At 41.2% G+C, this 21,007-nt stretch overlaps 1 protein-coding gene across 2 annotated transcripts in view; it reads right to left on the bottom strand.

The window, feature by feature from the left end:
- The window catches only part of LOC148011083 (SMAD/FHA domain-containing protein), a 92,742-nt gene extending 72,140 nt beyond the window's left edge, over positions 1 to 20,602 (bottom strand). Inside the window, exons 1-2 of one of the 2 annotated variants that reach the window (XM_087671439.1) lie at positions 20,057 to 20,602; positions 4,511 to 4,596 (exon numbers count right to left, since the gene is read on the bottom strand). In XM_087671439.1, coding sequence (XP_087527565.1) covers positions 4,511 to 4,596; positions 20,057 to 20,409 — 439 coding nt within the window. In that variant the 5' untranslated portion in view covers positions 20,410 to 20,602. The remainder of the gene's footprint in view (positions 1 to 4,510; positions 4,597 to 20,056) is intronic. The other variant, XM_087671440.1, reaches the window with a different exon arrangement.
- Positions 20,603 to 21,007: the final 405 nt, after the last annotated feature.

Below are 21,007 nucleotides of genomic sequence, written 5' to 3'. Positions count from 1 at the left end.
ACCACTTTTTGACTAGAGTGCCTTGCATAGTCAATAGCCATCTGCACATTTAAGATATTATGCAGAATATTGCGACCCTTAATGAAACCATATTAAAGAGGATGCACAATGGCCGGAAGATGCTTGTGGAGCCGATTCGCCAGCACTTTGGATAAGATTTTATACATCGAACCCATCAAAGAAATTGGTCTCCAATGTTGCAACATCGACGGCGGCGAAGGAACCTTTGGAAGCAGTTTAATAAGACCTTCTTTCCAGAAGGAAGGCATGGACCCTGTTTCCCAAACCTGCTGAAACATAGCCGTCAATGGCTTCACCAGTTGGGTAGCAGAACTCTCAAAGAATTCATTGGTGAGACCATCCCAACCAGGACTTTTATCCTTAGGCAGGCGTAAAGAAATCTCCATAACCCCCTCCTCACAAATATTTGTCTCCAAAGCAATTTGCATATCAAGTGGAACTTGATGTCCAACCAGATCATAGAAGACTGAATGTGCATGCATAATCTGGTCAGAAGGTGACTGAGAAGAACCAAGAAGATCTAGAAAATAATTCCGGCACATATTGACAATAGTTTTGAGGATCAGTGACCATTCGACCTTCTGAATTCTGGAGTCTAGTCATATTTTCTCGAGCAGGAGAGGCATGCAGAGCGCGAAAGAACTTATGAGTTTGACAAGCACTATCTTGCAAATTCTCAGTCAAATTTCGCAATTTGGCTTGCTGATAAGATTTCAACTGAAACTCTTTGATAAGATCAGCCAAACGCATCGCCAGTGACAGCAAAAATTCATCATCCGGAGTGTCCACCAGCAACGAACGAACCAAAGCCAGTAAGTCCTCCGCTGCATGTCGGCGCCGCCGACACAGAGGCATGGTGAATCCCATACTGCCGAGCAACCCGCTGCACATTTGAGAGCAATTGTTCAAAGGAAGCAATGCCCTCAGTGGCGAAGTCCAATAAAAATCTATCCACCAATTGTTGCATGTAGCCCCGAAAGATTGAGTGCTTCAAATACGACAAGTTGAAACGTAAAGGAAGTCTATCCAGCAATTGCTTAAAAGGTGCAATGGGTTATGCAAGCATCTCAAGCTGGAGAGGGAAATGGTCCGACAAGGCATATTGCTGCAAGACTGTCATTTCTAGCATCTCAGGAAGAAAATCATCATCCTGCATAATGTACATTCAGTCCAAGCGCGACCATGTAGTTGCATGCTGCGCCGAATGGAAAGTAAACCCTGTAGAAGAAGGGTGTAGCCAAGACCATATATCTTGCTTAAGTACTGCAAGCGCAAGCGCATTCCACACCCGACTTTCCAGCGCATCCATCACCGAATGCTCTGAAGTGGACTGTGAAGAATCAACACATATATTAAAATCCCCCATCAAAAAACCCCGTCTGCCGAGTGACAAGGAGGTCTTCAAAGAATGCAAAAGATCCCGATGGGATAAAGGGTCATTCGGAGTATAGAGGCCCAGCAACCATAAGATCTCTCCTTCAAATAAAACTTCAACTACCACAAAGCGGCCATGTACATCATTTTTAATAAGAACAAGCTAATATTTCTCATGTACAATCATAAGCACACTAGAATAATGCCCTGCGTGTGCCCATGCATAAAACAAGCGAAACCCATGGCAATCCACAACTTTTCCTGCTTCACCATGACTCTTGTGCTCAACCGCACACAAGACATCCCACTGATTCTCATGCAACACAGTCCATATGGCATGTTGCTTATGGCGAGAACAAATGCCGCGCACATTCCACGTGGCTATCTTCATGTGTATTCAAAAAGAAAATCAGGAACGAGGCACCGCTTGCCTCGATTTAACCTTTTCTACTAAAATGTCAAGGACACCCTCGTCCAAAAAATCAGCTAAGACGGCAAAAGAGTTCTAACGGCCAGCTTTGGAGGTAGACAGAATATCCGCTGTCTTGGGGATGGAACAGGGATAACAACAATCCCATGGTGTAATCACATTTCCTCTAGTATCAAAAGCCAGCTTAGCGGGTGGGCCCTTGAAACCGTCTGTATATGCTTTCCTAGTAGACTGATTACGGAGAGCAGAAGGAACCATAGTACGCACAGCGTGCTCTGAAGACAACATTTCTTTCCTGCGCATATAGGTGCGCATGGAATCTTGTGAAACGTTAGGCCTAGTATCCGCCAAGCCAGCATCAAACTTTTTACCTTTCTTTGGACGTGCCTCTACCCAGTCATTGCCATGGGAATCCAATCCCGAAACAGGTTGTTTACCTTTATCCACAACTTTAGGTGGCTGGGTTGCATCCTGTGACGGAGCATCAAGTACCATGTCTTCCATAGGTAGCACAACATGCTCCTCATCTGAAGACGGTTGCTTCTCTGGGCATTCGGCCATATAATGCCCCAATTTTCCACACGAAAAGCAGTGACCTGCAAAGTTGCCCCATTTCAAACGAAAGTGCAAAGGATGCATGCCAGAGCAATTCATCCGAAGCCATGCAGGCCTTTTCCTAGCAATGTCCCATAACATACACAAACGGTTACAATTCATGGCCCTTAGGCTTGGGGGGACCAGAACAGTTCCCACAACGGCCATGGCATCCTTTAACAAAGGCCGATAGACCGCCGGGCAATTTTCCACTTCAACCCACACTGGGCATTCACGTTGAAGCAGGCGCTGAAAGTTTGCCATAGGGCGCCATGGCACCACATGGACCAAACGGCGATCAAAGAACAATGGCAATTGAGAGAGGAGATCAACCCGATGCTTCTCCAATTTCAACAGCACCTCATAGAAGCCTCGAAGCCCAACAAAAATCTCCTCAACACACTCCCCTTGTAGTAAATGGTACAGCCACTGGCGAATATGGGAAAGCACTAGGATCCTGCTAGTGAAGAAGAGTATAACAGCACGGTCATAAAACACCGAAAAAGAGCGCAAGACATTTTTCGGATCCACCGTGGCTTCCAGAACATCTTCAGATTCAGAGTCCGAAAAAGCTTCATGATTATGTTAGACATAATCACCAAGCAGAGTGTTGGCAAACTCCAGCAAATGCTCCCAGTCAATATCCTGCGAATCCACTGAATCAGAGGCAACCTACGCATAAGAGGGGTCCTGATGACCCATTGTCTCTTCCGAAGCATGCTTGGAGCGTTTGCCCGCAGGCTGAAAGTCGGGACCAGGAGGCATCTCCTCTGTGCAAGGAACCATATCCTCTGGTTCCTCTGCATCAAAATCCGGAACAAGGGCTGCCACCGTTTGATCGAGAAAAGCCATATCCAGACCAGCCATATTTCTCTCCTCTCTCTCTCTCTCTCTCTCTCTCTCTCTCTCTCTCTCTCTGTGTGTCCAGATCCGTGGGCACATGTGTCCAAACGATGCTTCTCTGACCACTGTCGGACTTCGGGTTTACAGCCACTAGGCATCTCTCTCTCTCTCTCTCTCTCTCAGACCTGCCAAACCAGGAAACCGCTGGGCTGCAGGAACAGGACTGCAATGGGGCAGAACCGGACGGCACGAGCAGGTGAACCTCTGACCAAGGGTGCGTGAGAGCAGTGGGCGGCCGCAGCGCTGCTCAGGCGGCAAGTATCTGAAGGTTTGTGAACCTCTGACCAAGGGTGCATGAGAGAGCAGTGGGCAGGCACAGCGCTGCTCAAGCGGCGAGTATCTGAAGGCACATACCCATCAGTAGGCGCAGCAACCGCACGTACCCGTCAGTAGGCACAGCGGGCGGAAGGTCCAGGCGACGGCGGGACGCGGACGTCAGGGCTGACAACCTCCACGCAGGTCCGGGGGAAGATCGCCCGCAGCGCACAGGGGGTCGTCATCAGGTCACGGGGGAGGCAGAACCGCTATCCCGTCGTGTCTCCACTGCCAATCTCTCTCTCTCTCTCTCTCTCTCTCTCTCTCTCTCTCTCTCTCTCTCTCTCTCTTGGATATGGTGGTCTACAACAAGGTTCATTCATATGTAACTAGAGAAGATTCAATTTGGGCAATAAGGTATTTGGGCTGGTCCACAAAATGTTATGTTCAATGCTAGTCAAGTTGCTATAACAACAGTCCACACTACCATCCTTTTGCAATTTAGTTTGTTACCACATTTTAAGGTGCCACAATTAGGAATTGATTGTTAGTGGGAACAACCATCATAAGGAGATCTCCCTTGTTTTCTTGTTTGATGTCTAAATGGCCATCCTTTACAATTTAGTTTGCTATCGTTTTAAGGTGCCACAATTAGGAATTGGTCATTGTTTCTTAGTAACGACAATTGCACATCGATCGCATAGCAACCATTAGTGTTAAAACTTGCCTTGCTTGACTTGAATTACTTTGCATACCCTTCATAGAACTTGCTCAATGTAAAGTGCAATTGCATGTATCATCTACTAATTGAATAACAAGTGGATACCTAAATGCACTTCCGTGATGAAAATTGTACAATATAAGTTATTATAACTGATCGATGAATGATCTATGAAAAGTAGGAAGACTAAAGGGTCTTTAGATATGGTTTACCTGCATGATATCGGGATATAGATGGATGCTCCAACATAAAATCACAACGATCACTGCGACCAAACATGTAAGCACCTTTTGATGACCTGCAACAAAAAGAACAGGATTGGTAAAATTCAACACCCCGTGTGTGTGTGTGTGCTGCTCTAACATCCTATGGCAAGATAGAAGACAACCATCATAACTAACACCACCTATTCATACCTCATTGCATGTGACTTTGGTCATATCTATAAATAATAGGGTTTCAATCTACTTTCTATAGTAGCATGGGACAAGGGACCAAAATGGGATGAAAGACAGCCAAGACCAAGGGAAATGGGGGGGTCAGACATGTTAAGCAATCAACATTATCGCATGCATTAACAACAAATTATGGTGCACTAATGCCCAATTTTGGTCTTGACTCTTCATTAACAGCCCCAAAAAGATTTAATTGTATTTATTGGATTTTATTTTACACAGTAGGACAAATTTGTATTAATCCCCTATCCAAGGGCATGTTGTTGGCAATCATCCCTCTCCCTCTCACTTCTCATTCAGATCAGGTAATTTTCACAACCTGCACCCCATCTCACCTGCTGTCAAAGGCATCCATTCTGCTGCCACAGTTGGTAGCCCGGCAGTCTTTCCCCCTGCAGTCATCAAGTGAGCTGCTTGCTTCATCATTGCTGGTCATTGTGACCTGTTGGCAGCCATCTATGATCTGTGTTTGTTGTGCTCAGATTCATGTGTTGAGCTGGAGTGCTGACTGAATGCAAGACTGGAATGAGCAGTGATAGAGCTGAGAGCTGAGAGAATCGAGTTAGAGCGTACCAGTGTGTTACACGGTACACAAAAAATAAAAATGTATTTATATGTTAGGGTACAAGTAAAGGGTGTGTTCACACCCATAAGTTTATACACAAGGGATAAATGGGAGTTTACACCCAAAGGGGCTTTACACCCAACAACCTCCCACTTAAAGGCCTGAAGTGGTGCCTTTAAACTATCCAACTCCCACTAGTCGAATACAATGCTCATGTTGAGCCTTTGCAAGGCTTTTAATGAGAACATCTGCAAGGTTATCTTGGGTTTTGACCTTAGTTAGTGTGACAAGGCCATCATCCAAGACTCGTCGAATAAAATGATACCAAACATCTATGTGTTTGGTACATGCATGAAACATGGCATTTTTAGCCAGACATACTACACTCTGGCTATCACAACCAAGCATTGGAGTATGTGAAGAGAGACCAAAATCCTTGACCAAACGGCCAAGCCAAATAGCTTCTTTAGAAGCTTCTGTGGCTGAAATATATTCAGCCTCTGTAGTAGTCAATGCTACAATTTTCTACAGCCTTGAACACCAAGAAATAGCTCCACCAACCAAAGTAAAGACATACCCACCCGTAGACTTTCTAGTGTCAAGATCTCCTGCCATGTCCAAATCACAAAATCCCTGCAGTTGTAATGTATCCTTTCCATAGCATATACACTTGTCTTGTGTACCTTTTAAGTATCTAAAGATACATTTCACTGATTCCCAATGTGGTTTGCTAAGATTAGACATGAATCTACTAACAACTCCCACTACATGAGCAATGTCTGGACGAGTTGCAACCATGACATACATCAAAGAACCACAAGCCGATGCATAATGTATGCCTTTCATTGCAGTAGCAGCTGCACCATCTTTTGGGCAATTAGCTTTGCTAAGCTTTGTATATGGTGGTAAAGGCACATCAAGAGGCTTAGCATCAACCATATTAAATCTGTCAAGTACTTTGCTGATGTACTTGTCTTGTGAGAGAAACAAGTGCTGCCCTCTATCTCTTTTAATGTGCATGCCCAAAATGTACTCAGCTGCTCCCAAATCTTTCATTGAGAAGGCCGAACTCAGCTGCCTTTTAAGAGTATGTGAAGTACTCTTATGCTTTCCTGCAATCAGCATGTCATCCACATATAAAACCAACACAATAAGGCTTCCATCATCAACCTTCTTAGTGTATAAGCAGTCATCTGCATGGCTACGTTTGAATCCATGGCTAAGCATAAAAGTATCAAACTTTTTATATCACTGTCTAGGGGCCTGTTTCAGCCTTATATAAGCTACGTTTTAACTTACAAACTAAATGCTCTTTCCTAGAATAGCAAAGCCTTTGGGTTGTTTCATGTACAGCTCTTCATCCAGGTCACCATGAAGAAAAGCACTCTTCACATCCATCTAATCCAACTCTAAATCCAATGATGCAATGAGAGCAAACAAAACACGGAGCCTAGTCATCTTCACCACTGGTGAAAAAACCTCCTAGAAGTCTATACCTTCCTTCTGTGTATAACCCTTAGCAACCAAACGTGCCTTGTATTTGGGCTTCTCATCAATACATTTCACCTTATAAACCCATTTATTAGGAACATCTTTCCTATCCTTGGACAAACGTACAGGCTCCCATGTGTTACTCGTATACAAAAACTTCATCTCTTCCTGCATAGCAAGCTCCCACTTTCTTTTGTTTTCACATGACTGTGCTTCTTTAAATGTCAAAGGCTCACCTTCGTCAGTCAATAAAATGCAATCCAAAGATAGTGAAAACCTTTGCGGCTGCCTTCTAACACGTGTAGACCTTCTTACCCAATGATCTGTATTGATAGGCAATGGGCCTACATCATCAGGTATGTGCACAGCATCACCTGGTGGCTCGTTTTCAGCATTTTCTTGTTGCTATGACCTGTTTTTGCTCTTTCTTGTAGTAGCGATTATGCCCTTTACGTCCACATTGATAGCAAGTGACATCTTGTTGTTTCCCTTGCTTTTACTCCTGCTTTTGCCTTTATTTCTTGCATTACCCCCTCTTTTCTGACCTGCCTCTAAGATGATAAGCTGAACCACTGCTTTCTCCACTGGACTTTCTTCTAATCTCCTCATTGAGAATAGAGCCCCTAACACCATCGAAGGTTAAAGCAGGGTTGTTGCTCAATGAAACAACCAAAGACTCCCAACTATCAAGCAAAGTCATCAACAAGAAAATGGCCTTCAATTTATCATTGAAGGGCTACAAACCAGAGTCCTGCAACTGGCTTAAAATCCTTGTGAAAGCACTCAAATGCTCCAATACTAACTTAGACTCATCCAACTCCATGTTTACAAGCTTGCACATGAGATGCACTTGATTTACTAGAGTTGTATTTTCATAAGTGTCCATCAACTTTTTCCATATGGCATAAGCTGTATCAAGATGCTTAATGTCCGTAAGTATATCATCAAATACAGCCATTTAATGTATGCAATGGCCTTGTTGATTCTAGCCCAATCCTCATATATCATAGCTACAAACTTTACTTCCAAAAGAGCATCATCACAATCCTTGAGAAACAAAATGCCTTGCATCCTGTCCTTCCACAAGTCGAAACCAGTCCCATCAAATCTCTTGATTTCAAAAAGGGATTTAGTGTCACTGCTGCTTGAAGCATTTGCAGCTATTTTTCAGCAATGTACCCAAAGAACAATACTGCAATTTATAACAACAAACAATGAGCTGAATATTCAGTTAATATCAGCCCAAATTTTCAGTCAATGAGAATAAGGTTTAGTCCAAGTACACGTACAGCAGTAGAATTGATGACTTTCAAGTATAACTGAAATTTCAGTATATACTCAAAGCATACATCATTGCCAAGTGACTCCCACTTCAGCAGTATCACCAAAAGTACATTTGCAATAATCCCAGATATACAAATGATCACTAAGACTCCTGCAAAATGATTGTTCAGCAATACATCAACTCAATGGGAGCTGCCCAACATATGTACTGCATACATATATGACCAAGTACTTCTGATACACAAAAGAAACCAAGATTCTCTGCAATTTGTTCAATATTTCACAAGTGGGAGATGAATCTCACTGCTTACAACACCAAGATTGCATCAACAATGTTTCCAATGTACATTTCAGACATCATTTTTTGCCAAAATTCTCAAATTTCAGCAAAAGCCCCAAAAATTCACTAATAAATCTGCACCAATTGCATTAATATATGAACCTAAGACCATAAAATGGGCAAAATTAGTAAAATTTGCCAAAATCTTGCAAAAGCCCCAAAAATTCTCAAGTCAATTATGCACCAATGTCAACAAATTTGACTCTGCTAAGCAAAATTTCATTGATATGAGAAAATCCCCAAAAAATTTGGAACCAATGTATGCAATTTCTAGAAAAATCTCTGGTCAGATTGTCTTGCTATGTATGAACAGCATCAGATTTGGGAAAACCCCCGAATTTCCGGGTATAAGAATGCACTGGTCTAAAGATCGTGCTTGCACACGCGAACCAGGGGTTAAAATAAGCCACTTCACAACCAAAAAGAAAGAATTATTGGCTGGTCGTCGCCTGCCTGCCCACGTTGACCTAACACGTGACGTCGAATGCCTCTCCCTGGCCCCGTTGCCCCCTATCGCATATTTGCGCTCGCCCTGTGTTGGTCCTGTTTGACTTTGACTCATCAAATCTGGTCGCCCGCTAACATCCACTAGCGTGCCTAATGCCCACTCATCGCCTTTCGCCTCAACTTGACCTATGCTGGTCGCTTTTACCTCATCTTGACCTGATGCAGGCTATCCTAATCTGCCTCACATGTTGAGCGTTGTCTGTTGACACGATCCTGTCCCGCGACCTATGACACTCTTGGGAAGTGCGAACGATGTAACCAACAACTCTAATACCAGTTTGTTGAACTAGAGTGCTGATTGAATGTGAGACTAGAATGAGCAATGATAGAGCTAAGAGTTGAGAGAATCGAGAGTACCAGTGTATTGTAGCTAACACATTCTCGATTAGGAAAATGGAAATGAATATACCTAAGTCCTTAAAATTAAAGCATAAAAGATTAGCTACATCTTTAAAAATCAATTCTAGATTCACTTTTTAAACAATTTCTTTATTACTAAACATATTATAAAAATATAGCAATCATTCAATTAGGCGAAAGCTATGGGAACTGCACACGCTTAAATTATAAAAATTCAGTGATCGTTTAATTAGGTAAAAGCCATGGGATCTACACACACTTAAGTTACTTATCTAATTCCTTGTTAAAAATAGCATGCACTAACTTTAATGAATAATGACTAGAACATATATTAGTTCTTTTTTTTACAAATTCATAAATAGATTTATTCATATTTTTAATTACTTGTGGTGGATTGCAAATTAAAGAAAGGTTATCCATAGAGATAGCATCATTAAATCTATTTTATAAAACAAATAACTACCATATACGGTCTAGCATGCAATATAGCATGAAAGGGCTGCTGTGAATGCAGCTAAAACACTCCCTAGATGGCTGTTACGCACTCTCCACGAGAGTAAAGTGGATGCTCCCTTACCTCAGTGCACTAGAAGGGCTGCTAGGCATGCAGCACATGATGCAAGGGGGGCCCATTTGGTTGATTTTATGAAAGTAAATGGTGATTGTGATAAGCATGTGTTCATGAGCTCACTATTAGATGACAATGAACCTACTTCCTTGGACGAAGCTCAACAAGATGTACATTGGATGCAAGCCATGCAAGAAGAGTTAGACTCTATTGCCACTAATTCTACATGGAATTTTGTGGATTTACCACCCAGTAAGAAGGTTGTTGGCACAAAATGGGTTTTTTTACTCAAACACAAAGTAGATGGCACAATTGACAAGTACAAGGCACGGTTGGTAGCAAAAGGCTATGCACAAAAGAAGGGCATAGATTATGAGGAAACCTTTACTCGTACATTCTGTATAAGTACAGTGAGATGTGTGATTCTTATGGCTGCAAATTATGGCTGGAAAGTACATCGAGTGGACATTAAGATAGCATTTTTAAATGGGGATCTACATGAGGATGTTTATGTTTCACAACCTCCAACATTTATAGTTAAGGGAAAAGAGCACATGGTCTGCAAGTTGCGTAATGCTCTTTATGGTCTAAAACAAGCTCCTTATACATGGTACTTTAAAATTGAAGCTTATTTGGCCAACAAAGGGTTCAAAGATAGTCCAACTACTCCCACTCTATGCATTAAGAATGAAGGGGGGAACTTGTTGATTATCATTCTTTATGTGAATGGAATGCTGCTCATTGGAGCAAAAGAGGATAACATTGCAGATTTCAAGGCTGAATTGAAACATGCATTTACGACATTAGATATGGGCTGCCTACACTACTATTTAGGGATTCAATTCGCCTAGAATCAGCATGGCATCATCATATCACAGTCATAGTATGTGGACAAGCTTTTATATAGATTTAAAATGTAAGATTGTAAACCTCTGTGCACTCCTATGAAGACGAGCTTAAAGCTGTCTATACATGATGGTGAAGAGATGTCTGATGTTGCAATTTACAGCCAAGCTATTGGCTGTCTTATTTATCTTTGCAACACACGACTTACATTCAATATGCAGTATCTAAGGTGAACAGGTATTTGCATAGCCCAAGGACTATACATTGGCAAGCCCGTTAAGTGGATATTTAAATATTTACAAAGTACTCACTCACATGCATTATTATTTCCCAAGGGGGAGACTTACATCTACAAGCTTACAATGATTCAAATTGGGTTGGTGATTCAGACACTAGGCAGTCTACTAGTGGATACTATTTTTTTTTGCCGCTCATGCATTTCATGACTAAGTAACAAACAACCTACAGTAGCTACCTCGTCTTGTGAGACTGAGTATAGGACAGCCTTCACAACAACAATGAAATGTGTATGACTACGAAAATTGTTGGCTAATCTACATATAGCATTGAAGAGTCCTACGCCAATTCTTTCTAATAGTCAAAGTGCTATTGTAGTGGCACGAAATCCTGTGTTACATGCTCACACAAAACACATTGAGATGCATTACCATTATGTCAAAGAGAGATGCTATGCAAGAGAGATCAAATTGATGCATGTACACACACATGAAAATATTGCAAGCATCTCACCAAAGCATTGCCGCGTGAGAAGTTTGAGGCTTTTCGAAAGTCCTCGTACTTATTATCCTTTGGTGATTGATCATCCTTGTACTTCATCACATCAGCACTCCAGGCGGGTGTTGGAATTCACCAGTTCTGGGCAATACACATGTAGTTCAATGTAGTGGGGACACTTATTCAAGTATCAATGTAGAGAGAGAGAGAGAGAGAGAGAGAGTGTGTATGTGTGTGTGTGTACCTAGTGTCTTTAGACATTCAATTCTCTCCTCTCCACTGCTAGTGCATTTCTCACAAATCAAATGTGCAATGTGAGTTGCACATGTGATGTGCAAGTTAGTTATTTCATAGACGGACCAAGGACTCATATCAATGGATCTCAAAGGCAAAAGTTATAATAAATTATATTAGTTAGGTACTTGGTGGTACCTAGTATCAAATTTTAGCCTAGACTTATTTATTGGCCACTAATGCCAATGGTGACACTAGAGACTAGGCATTAATCAATAATTGCTCTAGGATACTTGGAAGACAAATTAGCCTAGTCAATCTAATTATTGCAATTACATTATTTTTCTGGGCACAGAAATAATTATTAAATTAGTGGGCTAGATAATGCTGAAAATTTAGTTAAGAAGACTATCACTGGGTAAAACTCGCCCATGCAAGTTTAAGAAAGCTAAATTGGAGCTGAAGGAAGAAGAGAAATCTCATTTTAACATTTTGGAGCTATCACAAAGAGGTGTTGGACTATTACTGCCAGCTTTTGGGGCCATTTCCTAGCCATGAGAGACCATCTTGATGAAGGCAACTACTTATTCTTAACTAGGGGAAGCTAGTGATTGTATTTGATACACTTTCTCCTAAAGATTACACCTTTGATACTCCCTTTGCTATTGGTGAATCCATTTGGGGCTAGAAAACCGGGTTAGCAACTCAATTTCACCAAATTCTCACAACAAATCTCTAAATTTTCTCTCTCTAAAACATTCTCTCCCTTTCTCCAGCCATTTCTTGGCTTTGCTCCAAGTTTTACAACAATCCAACCATTGGAGGTGAAGATTTTGGTGATTCTCTATTGTAAACTCTAATTTACTTTAGAAATTATGATTTGGCATCCACCTTAGGAAGTATGTCCAAATTTGAATGCTTCGAACTTGAATTTTCAATGTTAAAAATCGGTGTATTTCAGAAGGATTCAAGAGGCAAGCCAGTCAATATCAAAGTTGAGGCTAAATTTGTCTCGCAAGGAGCAGGTTCAAGGCCAATCCCCCAACAAATCAAGGGGCAAGTTGGTTTGAAGGCTTGCTAGTCATTTATGACACCAAGAGACACTTGGATTAGTAGAGGAGATTGAAGAATATTAGTTGTACTCTATCTATTTGCAATATAAGTTAAAGAAATACTACAAGGAGCACCAAGTTTTGGGACCCATTGGATGTTAATTGTCCAAGATTAAGTGGTAAAGCATGTATTTAATTTTATGTGAATTTGCTTTTTGCTGTAATTAAATATTAATCAAGTCACTACCACCCTTACAAAAAAGGAAGGTTCGTTTCAACAACAAAAACTAAGAGAAGAAAACTCAGAAGAATAGTGAAGAATCATGAACATTGAATCATCCTAATACAATGGAGCAAAAGCTCAAAGTTGGCTGCAATGTACTTGTTGATCAAATGGCAGCACATCTAGGGAATTTGCACAGTGAAGGGAGCAAAACGCAATTCTCTGCACAATAGGGTATCGAAGGGAAATGCTGAATGGTAAAGGACAGCTATAGAGAGAGTAGAACCCAGTCCTCACGTGTTGTCGAAGTGAAGAAGATGATGATCAGCAACCCAAATCACAACCAAATGACTACCAAATAGCAGGGCGGGCTGCTGGGATGCAAAGCACTGATGTGGTTGATGACAAGGACTTGCTAGCAGCAAAAATGCAATGTTGATGAAGAAAATGGCAGCTCCAAAAGCAAGGCAGCCACTACACAAATGTAGATTGCATTAGAAGATGCAAAAGCAAAATCCAAATCCTAATGACGTAGATGCAAGTAGTGGGCAGAATGCCCAAACAATGTGGCAAGATGGGGGACAGCAAGCTAAATATGGTGACAGCTCTAGATACAATGGGCGGCAGCAAGATACCTCCCAATGGTAGCACTCAAACCACTTCCGCAAGTAGCATCCACCAAACATAGGACAAATGGAGAAGGAAGAGTAGATCTGAGAGAGAGAAGATGATCGAATGTAGGTGAAAGTATGGAAAGAAGGGAGTTAGTACCCTATTTATAGGCACAAACTGTCACGAGTGGCACCCCAAAATGTGGGCACCCAAGTCTTTTTGGGGCTGTAAGAGTGAAACTAGAATGAATTAATGAAAAGCAATATGGGTAATGAATGGGTTTCTCAACACCCCCTCTTAGGCCCAAAAAGGAGCTATAAGAGGGTGGTAAGAGAGAGAAGAAAATCCATCCTAAAATCCCAATGTTCCACCTATAAGGTAACCTATAGTGAAGAACAGTAGACATGATGAGCAGATAGAACCCAAAACTCAACTGAGAGAGAGAAGACACAAACTCTATGACCTCACTAACTATCAAGGCACCAGCACCGGCTCCTCTCCACAAGAACCTAAGGAGGTGAATGACAAATTATACAAACTGTGGAGAAGTGCCTAATAAATAGGTCAAATCAATGTCATAAATGATATCATGTCGACCAGCAATAAATGCCCTTAAGACCATCAGAATGACAAATAAAAAATGCCTAAAATATCTAGAATGTGTCCAACCCTCTTTAGCATGCACAGACTCACACATAAACTGACATATCTACTAACACCTCTTTGAGCAAGGACAATAGTAGCTTTTTAAAGTTTCTCGTGATAGTAGGGGCAGCAGGACCTTTACAATGTTTCTCATTATGAAACTTTAAAATTTCTTTCTCTACAGCATTCTCTTTGATCCCCGAGCCATCTCTCAAGTTATCTCAATATTTTCCAACAATTTAAGCCATCAAAGAAAGAGATTTCAGTCAATCTCTGTTGTAAATCCTAATATATAACAAAAATTAGGATTCTGCAAAACCGCCTCATGATGGTGTTCAAAATTGAGGGCCTAGGACTTGAATTCCAATAGCTAAAATTGGAAAATTTGAGGGAGATTCAAGAGCCAACTAGACAATATCAAATTTGGGGCTGAATTTATTTTTCAAGGAGCAGGGTAAAGGCCAATGCTCAAGTAAACCAAGAGGAAAATTGGTCTCTCACCTACAACTTAGGACCACCAGAAGGACTACTTCCCCCTCCTATATGCTATCATCTATACCAAAAGGACCTTGGGCTATTGTCATGTGCTCCTAAAGGGCTTCAAACTACTACCACTTGATGTAGGATTGATCCCTAGTGGCTGCAAATTACATCAACAGCCTCTCCTTGCTCTCTAGCAACCTCCTCCTCTCTCACAATGGTTGTAATAAACTTCCAACAGCCCCTACAAACGTTTTTTCCACTTGCATGGGCAAGTTTTGCCAAGTGGCAACCTTCTAATCCCATTTTTCAGCATTATCCAACTTATTAAATTACTTTTCAAAATATAAATTTTAAAAATTAATTCAATAATTATTCTAGTGCTCATAAGACTAATTTCACCACCCAATAACTAAATTGGCTAGGCCAATTTGTCTTACAAGTATCCCTAAGCAGTTATTAGCCCTTAGACAGCATTAATTAATTATTTAATATCTAGTCTCTAATGTCAACACCGACATTAGTGGCCATTAATTTGCTCTAGGCCAAAATCTGACACCAAGTATCACCTTGTACATGTCAAGCATAACTTATTACAGCTTTTGCCTTTAGCACCAACTGATATCTTAGGATCCTAGATCCCACACTGTGAAATAATTTACTTGCATCTTACATGTGCAAGTCACATTAGCACATTTGATTAGCTTTTAATCAAATGCTAAGCAAAACAATAAAATTTCACGTTCTCGTGATAAACCACCCCATTGAATACATCCATAACTCATGTTTCTCGATTGTTCTAGCTTCAGAACCATAGTAAAGTATATTCTCAACATAAACCATGGCTAAAATTATTAATGGCATTTACTAACATGCTGTTGTCCATGGAACGAGCTGTAAACCATTGAAAACTAAGCATAAACTGATCACTTGCTGATTTGAGAACTGATTGCAAAAATTGATCAATAACTAAGGCAAAAGTCATCCCAAAAGTAACTATAAATTGTTCTCAAATTGATCAAAAATTGAGCTGCTATTGATTATAATTTTTATCTCAAAACTAAGGCAAAAACTCATGTCAAACTAATCATAAACTAATGTAAAAGTATAGTTTCAATGCCCGGATGAAACTCGTGCTCATTTACATACACTGAGTAGTGACCTCATGGTAAACATACTCTCAACACAGTACCTTGGATGCATGCTGAATACATCCGAGATCCACTACATACGAGAGCTATCCACAACTGGAGGAGTGAAAGTGCTACCTCCCCCTTAAGCATTAGGCAATGCTCCGCACCTGTCATGCATAACTTATTACAACTTTTGCCTTTAGCACCAACCGATAGCTTGGGGTCCTAAGTCCCACACTATGAAATAATTGACTTGCACCTCACATATGCAAGTCACATTAGCACATTTTATTAACTTTTAATCAAATGCTAAGCAAAACAATAAACTTCACATCCTCATAACAATCTAAAATTTAGGGACCCTCTAATATGGGTATCATGTGAAAGCTCTTTATGAGTACCTTACAAAAACAGTACATCTTCTACCACTTGTGAAACAATTTGGCTTCGGAGATTGTTGGGTGAACTTGGATGTGAGTAGCCTCAAGCCACTAAACTTCTATGTGACAAGGAGAGTTGCATAGCCTTGGCACAAAATCCCATATTTCATGAGAGGATGAAGCACATTGGAATACAGTAGCACTTCATTCATGAGAAGATCTTGGATAGGACCATTGATATGAGATATTGCAAGACAAAGGACAATCTTGTAGATTTGTTTACCAAGACACTTCCTCAAGCTATTCTTCATCAGCATTCCAAATTCCTTGGCCTTATGCCGCACCCAAGATCTAAAAGGGGGTATTAGAGATTTAGTCACCTCGAGGAGGAGTATAGGCTTAATTGGGGCAGTTTTGGGTAATTTATGTAGCATCTCCATGTACAAGAGCAAATCGGATAGTAGATATGCAATCACCAACAGTTTGGGCAATTTATCAAGGTAAACCAGACTGTACAAGCAGGCCAGGAAGACCGGACAGATATGTCATGTGGCAATCACAAGCTGTCCCAACATTTACTAGAGTCGTATCATGTAGTCTGCCAAATATTGCAGCAATCGACTAGTTTTCGACTCGCCGACCTAGTCATTATTATGTTTGGTTTTGCCCTATTTTTTTAGTTTGCTCAAAAAATCCTATTCAGTATTTAATTAGACTAGGGGAGAAAGAAGATGAAGGGAAAGAAAAGAGAACAAACAAAAACAACAGAACGAATGTCTAGAAAGTATAAAGGTAGAAGCATTGAAAAAATTCAATCTTGAAAATAGAAAGTTATCAAAATCCAAAAAATAGTTATTTGAGGTATCTTAGGTTGTGCATCATCCCGTGGATTATATTGGATATTGTACAACCTCCTCTAAGTACTGAGGGCTATTACAAGGACAATCCTACCCAGGTCATTTTCATCTTGGATTTTGTGCAAAGTTAGAGAGACCCTCTGGCTAGATATTCCTCATAGCCCATTGTACATAAAGAAGAAGAAGAAGAAGAAGAAGAAGAAGAAGAAGAAAAAAACATGAGAAGAAGAAAGAAAGAGAGAGAAAGAAGAGGAGAGAGAAGAGAGAGGAAGGAGGGGGGATGGAATCGTCGGGGAGAGGTGGGAATTTTTTAATTTAAAAAATTTAAAAAAAAGATAAATGTTAAAAAGAATAAAAAAGAAAACAAGGTAGCCCCCCCTCGTCATGCGTACAAGCGTAGGGCGGGGCTTAGAAAATTTGCATCGATGGGATCAAACGGGGCCAAGTTGGTGGCACGGGAGTTGCGGACGCAACGAGGGCATCTCGAGGTATGTAAAAGCGAAAACACGCGTGGTCACACGCAAGACGAGGCGTGTGGTAACACGGCAAAACAAAGAAAAATTAATAACAAGCAAACCGTGCACCAAAACGAAATTTCGAAAAATGAAAATTGTGTTGTTGCCTAATATATACAACATACATTAACTGCAGACTTTAGTATTCTTCTCTGTGTGTGTGTGTGTGTGTGTGTGTGTGTGTGTGTATTTTTACTTTTTTCCTTCAATCTCCATAGTTCTACACTCTTAACAAACCCTGCCACTGTAGATGTTGAGGACGATGACACTACAAGTAACTCAATGGACCGTAGACCACCCCTCTATCACCTCTAGCCTCAAAGAGGGGAGCTCATGCAGAGTCTCGTGTCGCCTGGGTGGCATAGTCAAGTCCCTATATGTAGCAAGCCTGGGATCCCTAACAACTCTCTATCATCTCTTAGATTGTTGCTCATGTTCCTATCTTCCTTTATCTATCTTTGTTGTAACTTGTCTCTTCTGTCTAGCAGCTCATCTCCTCTGCCACTCCCTTTCCCTCTTGCAAGGTATGGACCCTCTCCCACCCCCCACCCCCCAAAAATTTCCTAAAAGGAGTCCAAGTCTAGTAGTTTGTTTCCTCCACTATATCTTGGGGCAGTCTAGATGGCCCACCATCCTACAAACAAAGCACCCTCTTGGGAGGCCAGTGTACTAAACTATCTCGAGCATGAACCCTCCATGAACTAATAGAATCTTAATGGCTTGAGGAACGGAATCCAATGCGGAAATAAGGACCATAGCCTTGACTAATGGGTGCTAAGGGCACCCCTTTGCCACAACATCTACAAAGGTCCTATCCCGCTGGATCACACACCCAAAAGCTATACCAATCTAGGCTATGTGGGGCAAGAGGTACTCATTGAGGCCAGGAAAATGAAATGTGATAGCTGTGCTATCTCTAAGTATGGAATATTCCTTGCCCTCAATCCATATATCAAAGAAGGTGTTGTAACATAGTTGAGGGAAACAAGGAAATGAAAATGGAAATGACGAGTTTCAACAAGGGGGAAATGAACACCACATCATCAAGCAAGGGAGAGGTAAGGATACATACAAGTTTCATGCTCAAAATCAAAGCTTTCTAATTTCTAAGATTCAAAAGACAAAAGGTATATAAGCTCAAAGAAGCTTTTTGATACATACAAGGATTTTGAAACACAATTAATATGCTAATTGCAAAGAAAAAACAATTTTAAAAAAGTGCAAATTCCAAAAAGAGAGTAATTGATGTAAAAACTTATCATCCCTAAATTCCTCCTCCTCTCCATCTCCCTCTTCCTCATCCATGTCATAGTCTTCAATTGATGTAGGCAAATCCTCTTTGTCCTCCTCCTCCTCATCACCTACATCTCACATAAACCCAATAACTTGCTCACTTGTACGGAAGCCTATATATGCATCTCAAGAATACTTTAACCTCATTTTTGTCAACAAAAGTAGCTTTGCATTCATAAAAACGAGGTCATCTACTCTTTAGAACCCTAAGCGATTCCTTTTCTTTGTGTGGATGTGACTAACAATGTTCCAAAGCCTCTCTAATGATGATGATGACCAAACTTGACTAAGGATTCTAATAGCCAAGTTTTGAAGCTCGGGTGAGTCTACTCCATAGTCCTCCCACCAAGTCATAGCTCAAATGTGGAAGCTACAAGATAAATACAATACTAATCAAAATTATCCCTTATTGATTCAAATTGTTGGTTGAGACTCGAACCACTTCATAGAAAAGAGACACGTCACACTAGGTTTCCCTCCAATCTCAATTAAGATGTCAAGCAATAGTTGACCATACTTTTGACAATGGATTGCACATAGGATCATGAAAAGTCGGCACATGATAACAAGCTACAAAGAGGATGGAGATGATGCCAGACTATATGATTCAGATGGCCTTGAAAGCATGATATCAATAAAATCAAAATAAGAAATTTCAAGAGTCTATTTGGCTTTGGACCCTCAATACCACTATTAGTAAGGTGCTAAATGAACACTAAAGTACCAACTACCTAGGTAGATGCCCAGTGTGCTTTTGCAATTTTTGGGCTCACAAAATGGCAAAACAAATAAACTATGGGGTGGGAACTACATATCATGGTTCAGGTTAGCTCCAGTAAGTGCATGACATAGCATACACACCATGGACTATCTGATCACTGCACCGATATTATATTAAGCTTAAAGAGAAGCATAGAGCGGTTGTAGAACTCCATGGACTCGGTAAAGTTGTTGAGTCGATGACCCATGGGAAAGCTCGCAAAAGCCCTCTCCCACCATGGGGACCTCGTTCCTCCATGCATTGCCACTACTTGCTAGCATTACTTTAGTCAGTCTGTTTACAAACCGGGCAGCTCCAACTGGCAACATCTATTCATCAGGCCTTCAAACAATTGAGACACTAGCAGAGTCCGGTGATCGAACCTAACATTGGGGTTTTTCAAGGCACGAAGCGAGCACTTACACATTCAGCTTATCGATAATTAGTCCATCTTTGATCACTTCAAGGAAGAAAGGGTGCATCGGAGCCGCGCTCCACGGGGGCACCGTATACGGGCACTCGCTCGAGGTGGGTGGTCTCCTCTCTGAATGGGTGTCCCAATCTCTGCGTAGAGCAGCTTCTCTAGGAATATCGATAGCATCCTCGGGCGTTTTGCCTTCTTCTTTCTGTTGCGGTTGGTTCGTTGCTGCTGCTGCATCTTCTTGTCCGTCAGGTACGACCATAGGATGAGAAGGTGCATCTGCAGAGACGGTGTGTGCCGGCTTGGGTGGCCGAGAAGGAGGAGGCGGCATCGAGGATGAGGATGAAGAAGCCATGGCTGTAGAACTGCAAGCTCGCCGAAAGTCTCTACTCTGATTAGACGAGTTAAAATTCACAACTGACGAAAGAAAGCTTCCTACTGATCCAAAGCTTAGCCCAATTGGTTGTGCACGAGATCTCTCGTTACTAAAACCCACACAGCGTTCAAACCCATAATCGAGGAGCTTCGCTAAGGCTTACCGTGGGATGAATTTGTCTACAATGCATACTCGTATTAAAATTAAAGATGCATCTATCAATCATCTAAGTGGGGGACGAGATTTAGCTTAGTGTGACTCAGCTAACTTCCTTGAGAGCTTCATATAATTCTCTACATGTAGAGACATACTACAAAGAGCTTTGAATGCCAATAGCACCTCTTGCTTGTAAGTCAGCTTGTGTGAAGGGGACCAAAATTGAGTTTTTCCAAAATACTTGTTATTCTTATGCCACCATATAGCTGGAAATTGCCACATTCCAAATGACATCCCAAATTTGGGTTGAACCTTCATTAAGACGGCCTCCTTCCCCAAATGAAATGGTTTTGGCCAAGATACCACCATGGAACTTGACCATTTGCACCCATTTCATGAGCTTATTCCACAATCAATGTGC

The sequence above is a fragment of the Lygodium microphyllum genome, chromosome 29 (genome assembly GCF_053477565.2).
Source record: "Lygodium microphyllum isolate KBCC chromosome 29, Lygodium_microphyllum_v1.1.10, whole genome shotgun sequence".
NCBI lineage: Eukaryota > Viridiplantae > Streptophyta > Polypodiopsida > Schizaeales > Lygodiaceae > Lygodium > Lygodium microphyllum.
The sequence above is the reverse complement of the archived record's forward strand: the minus strand, read 5'-3'. Positions and strand labels throughout refer to the sequence as shown.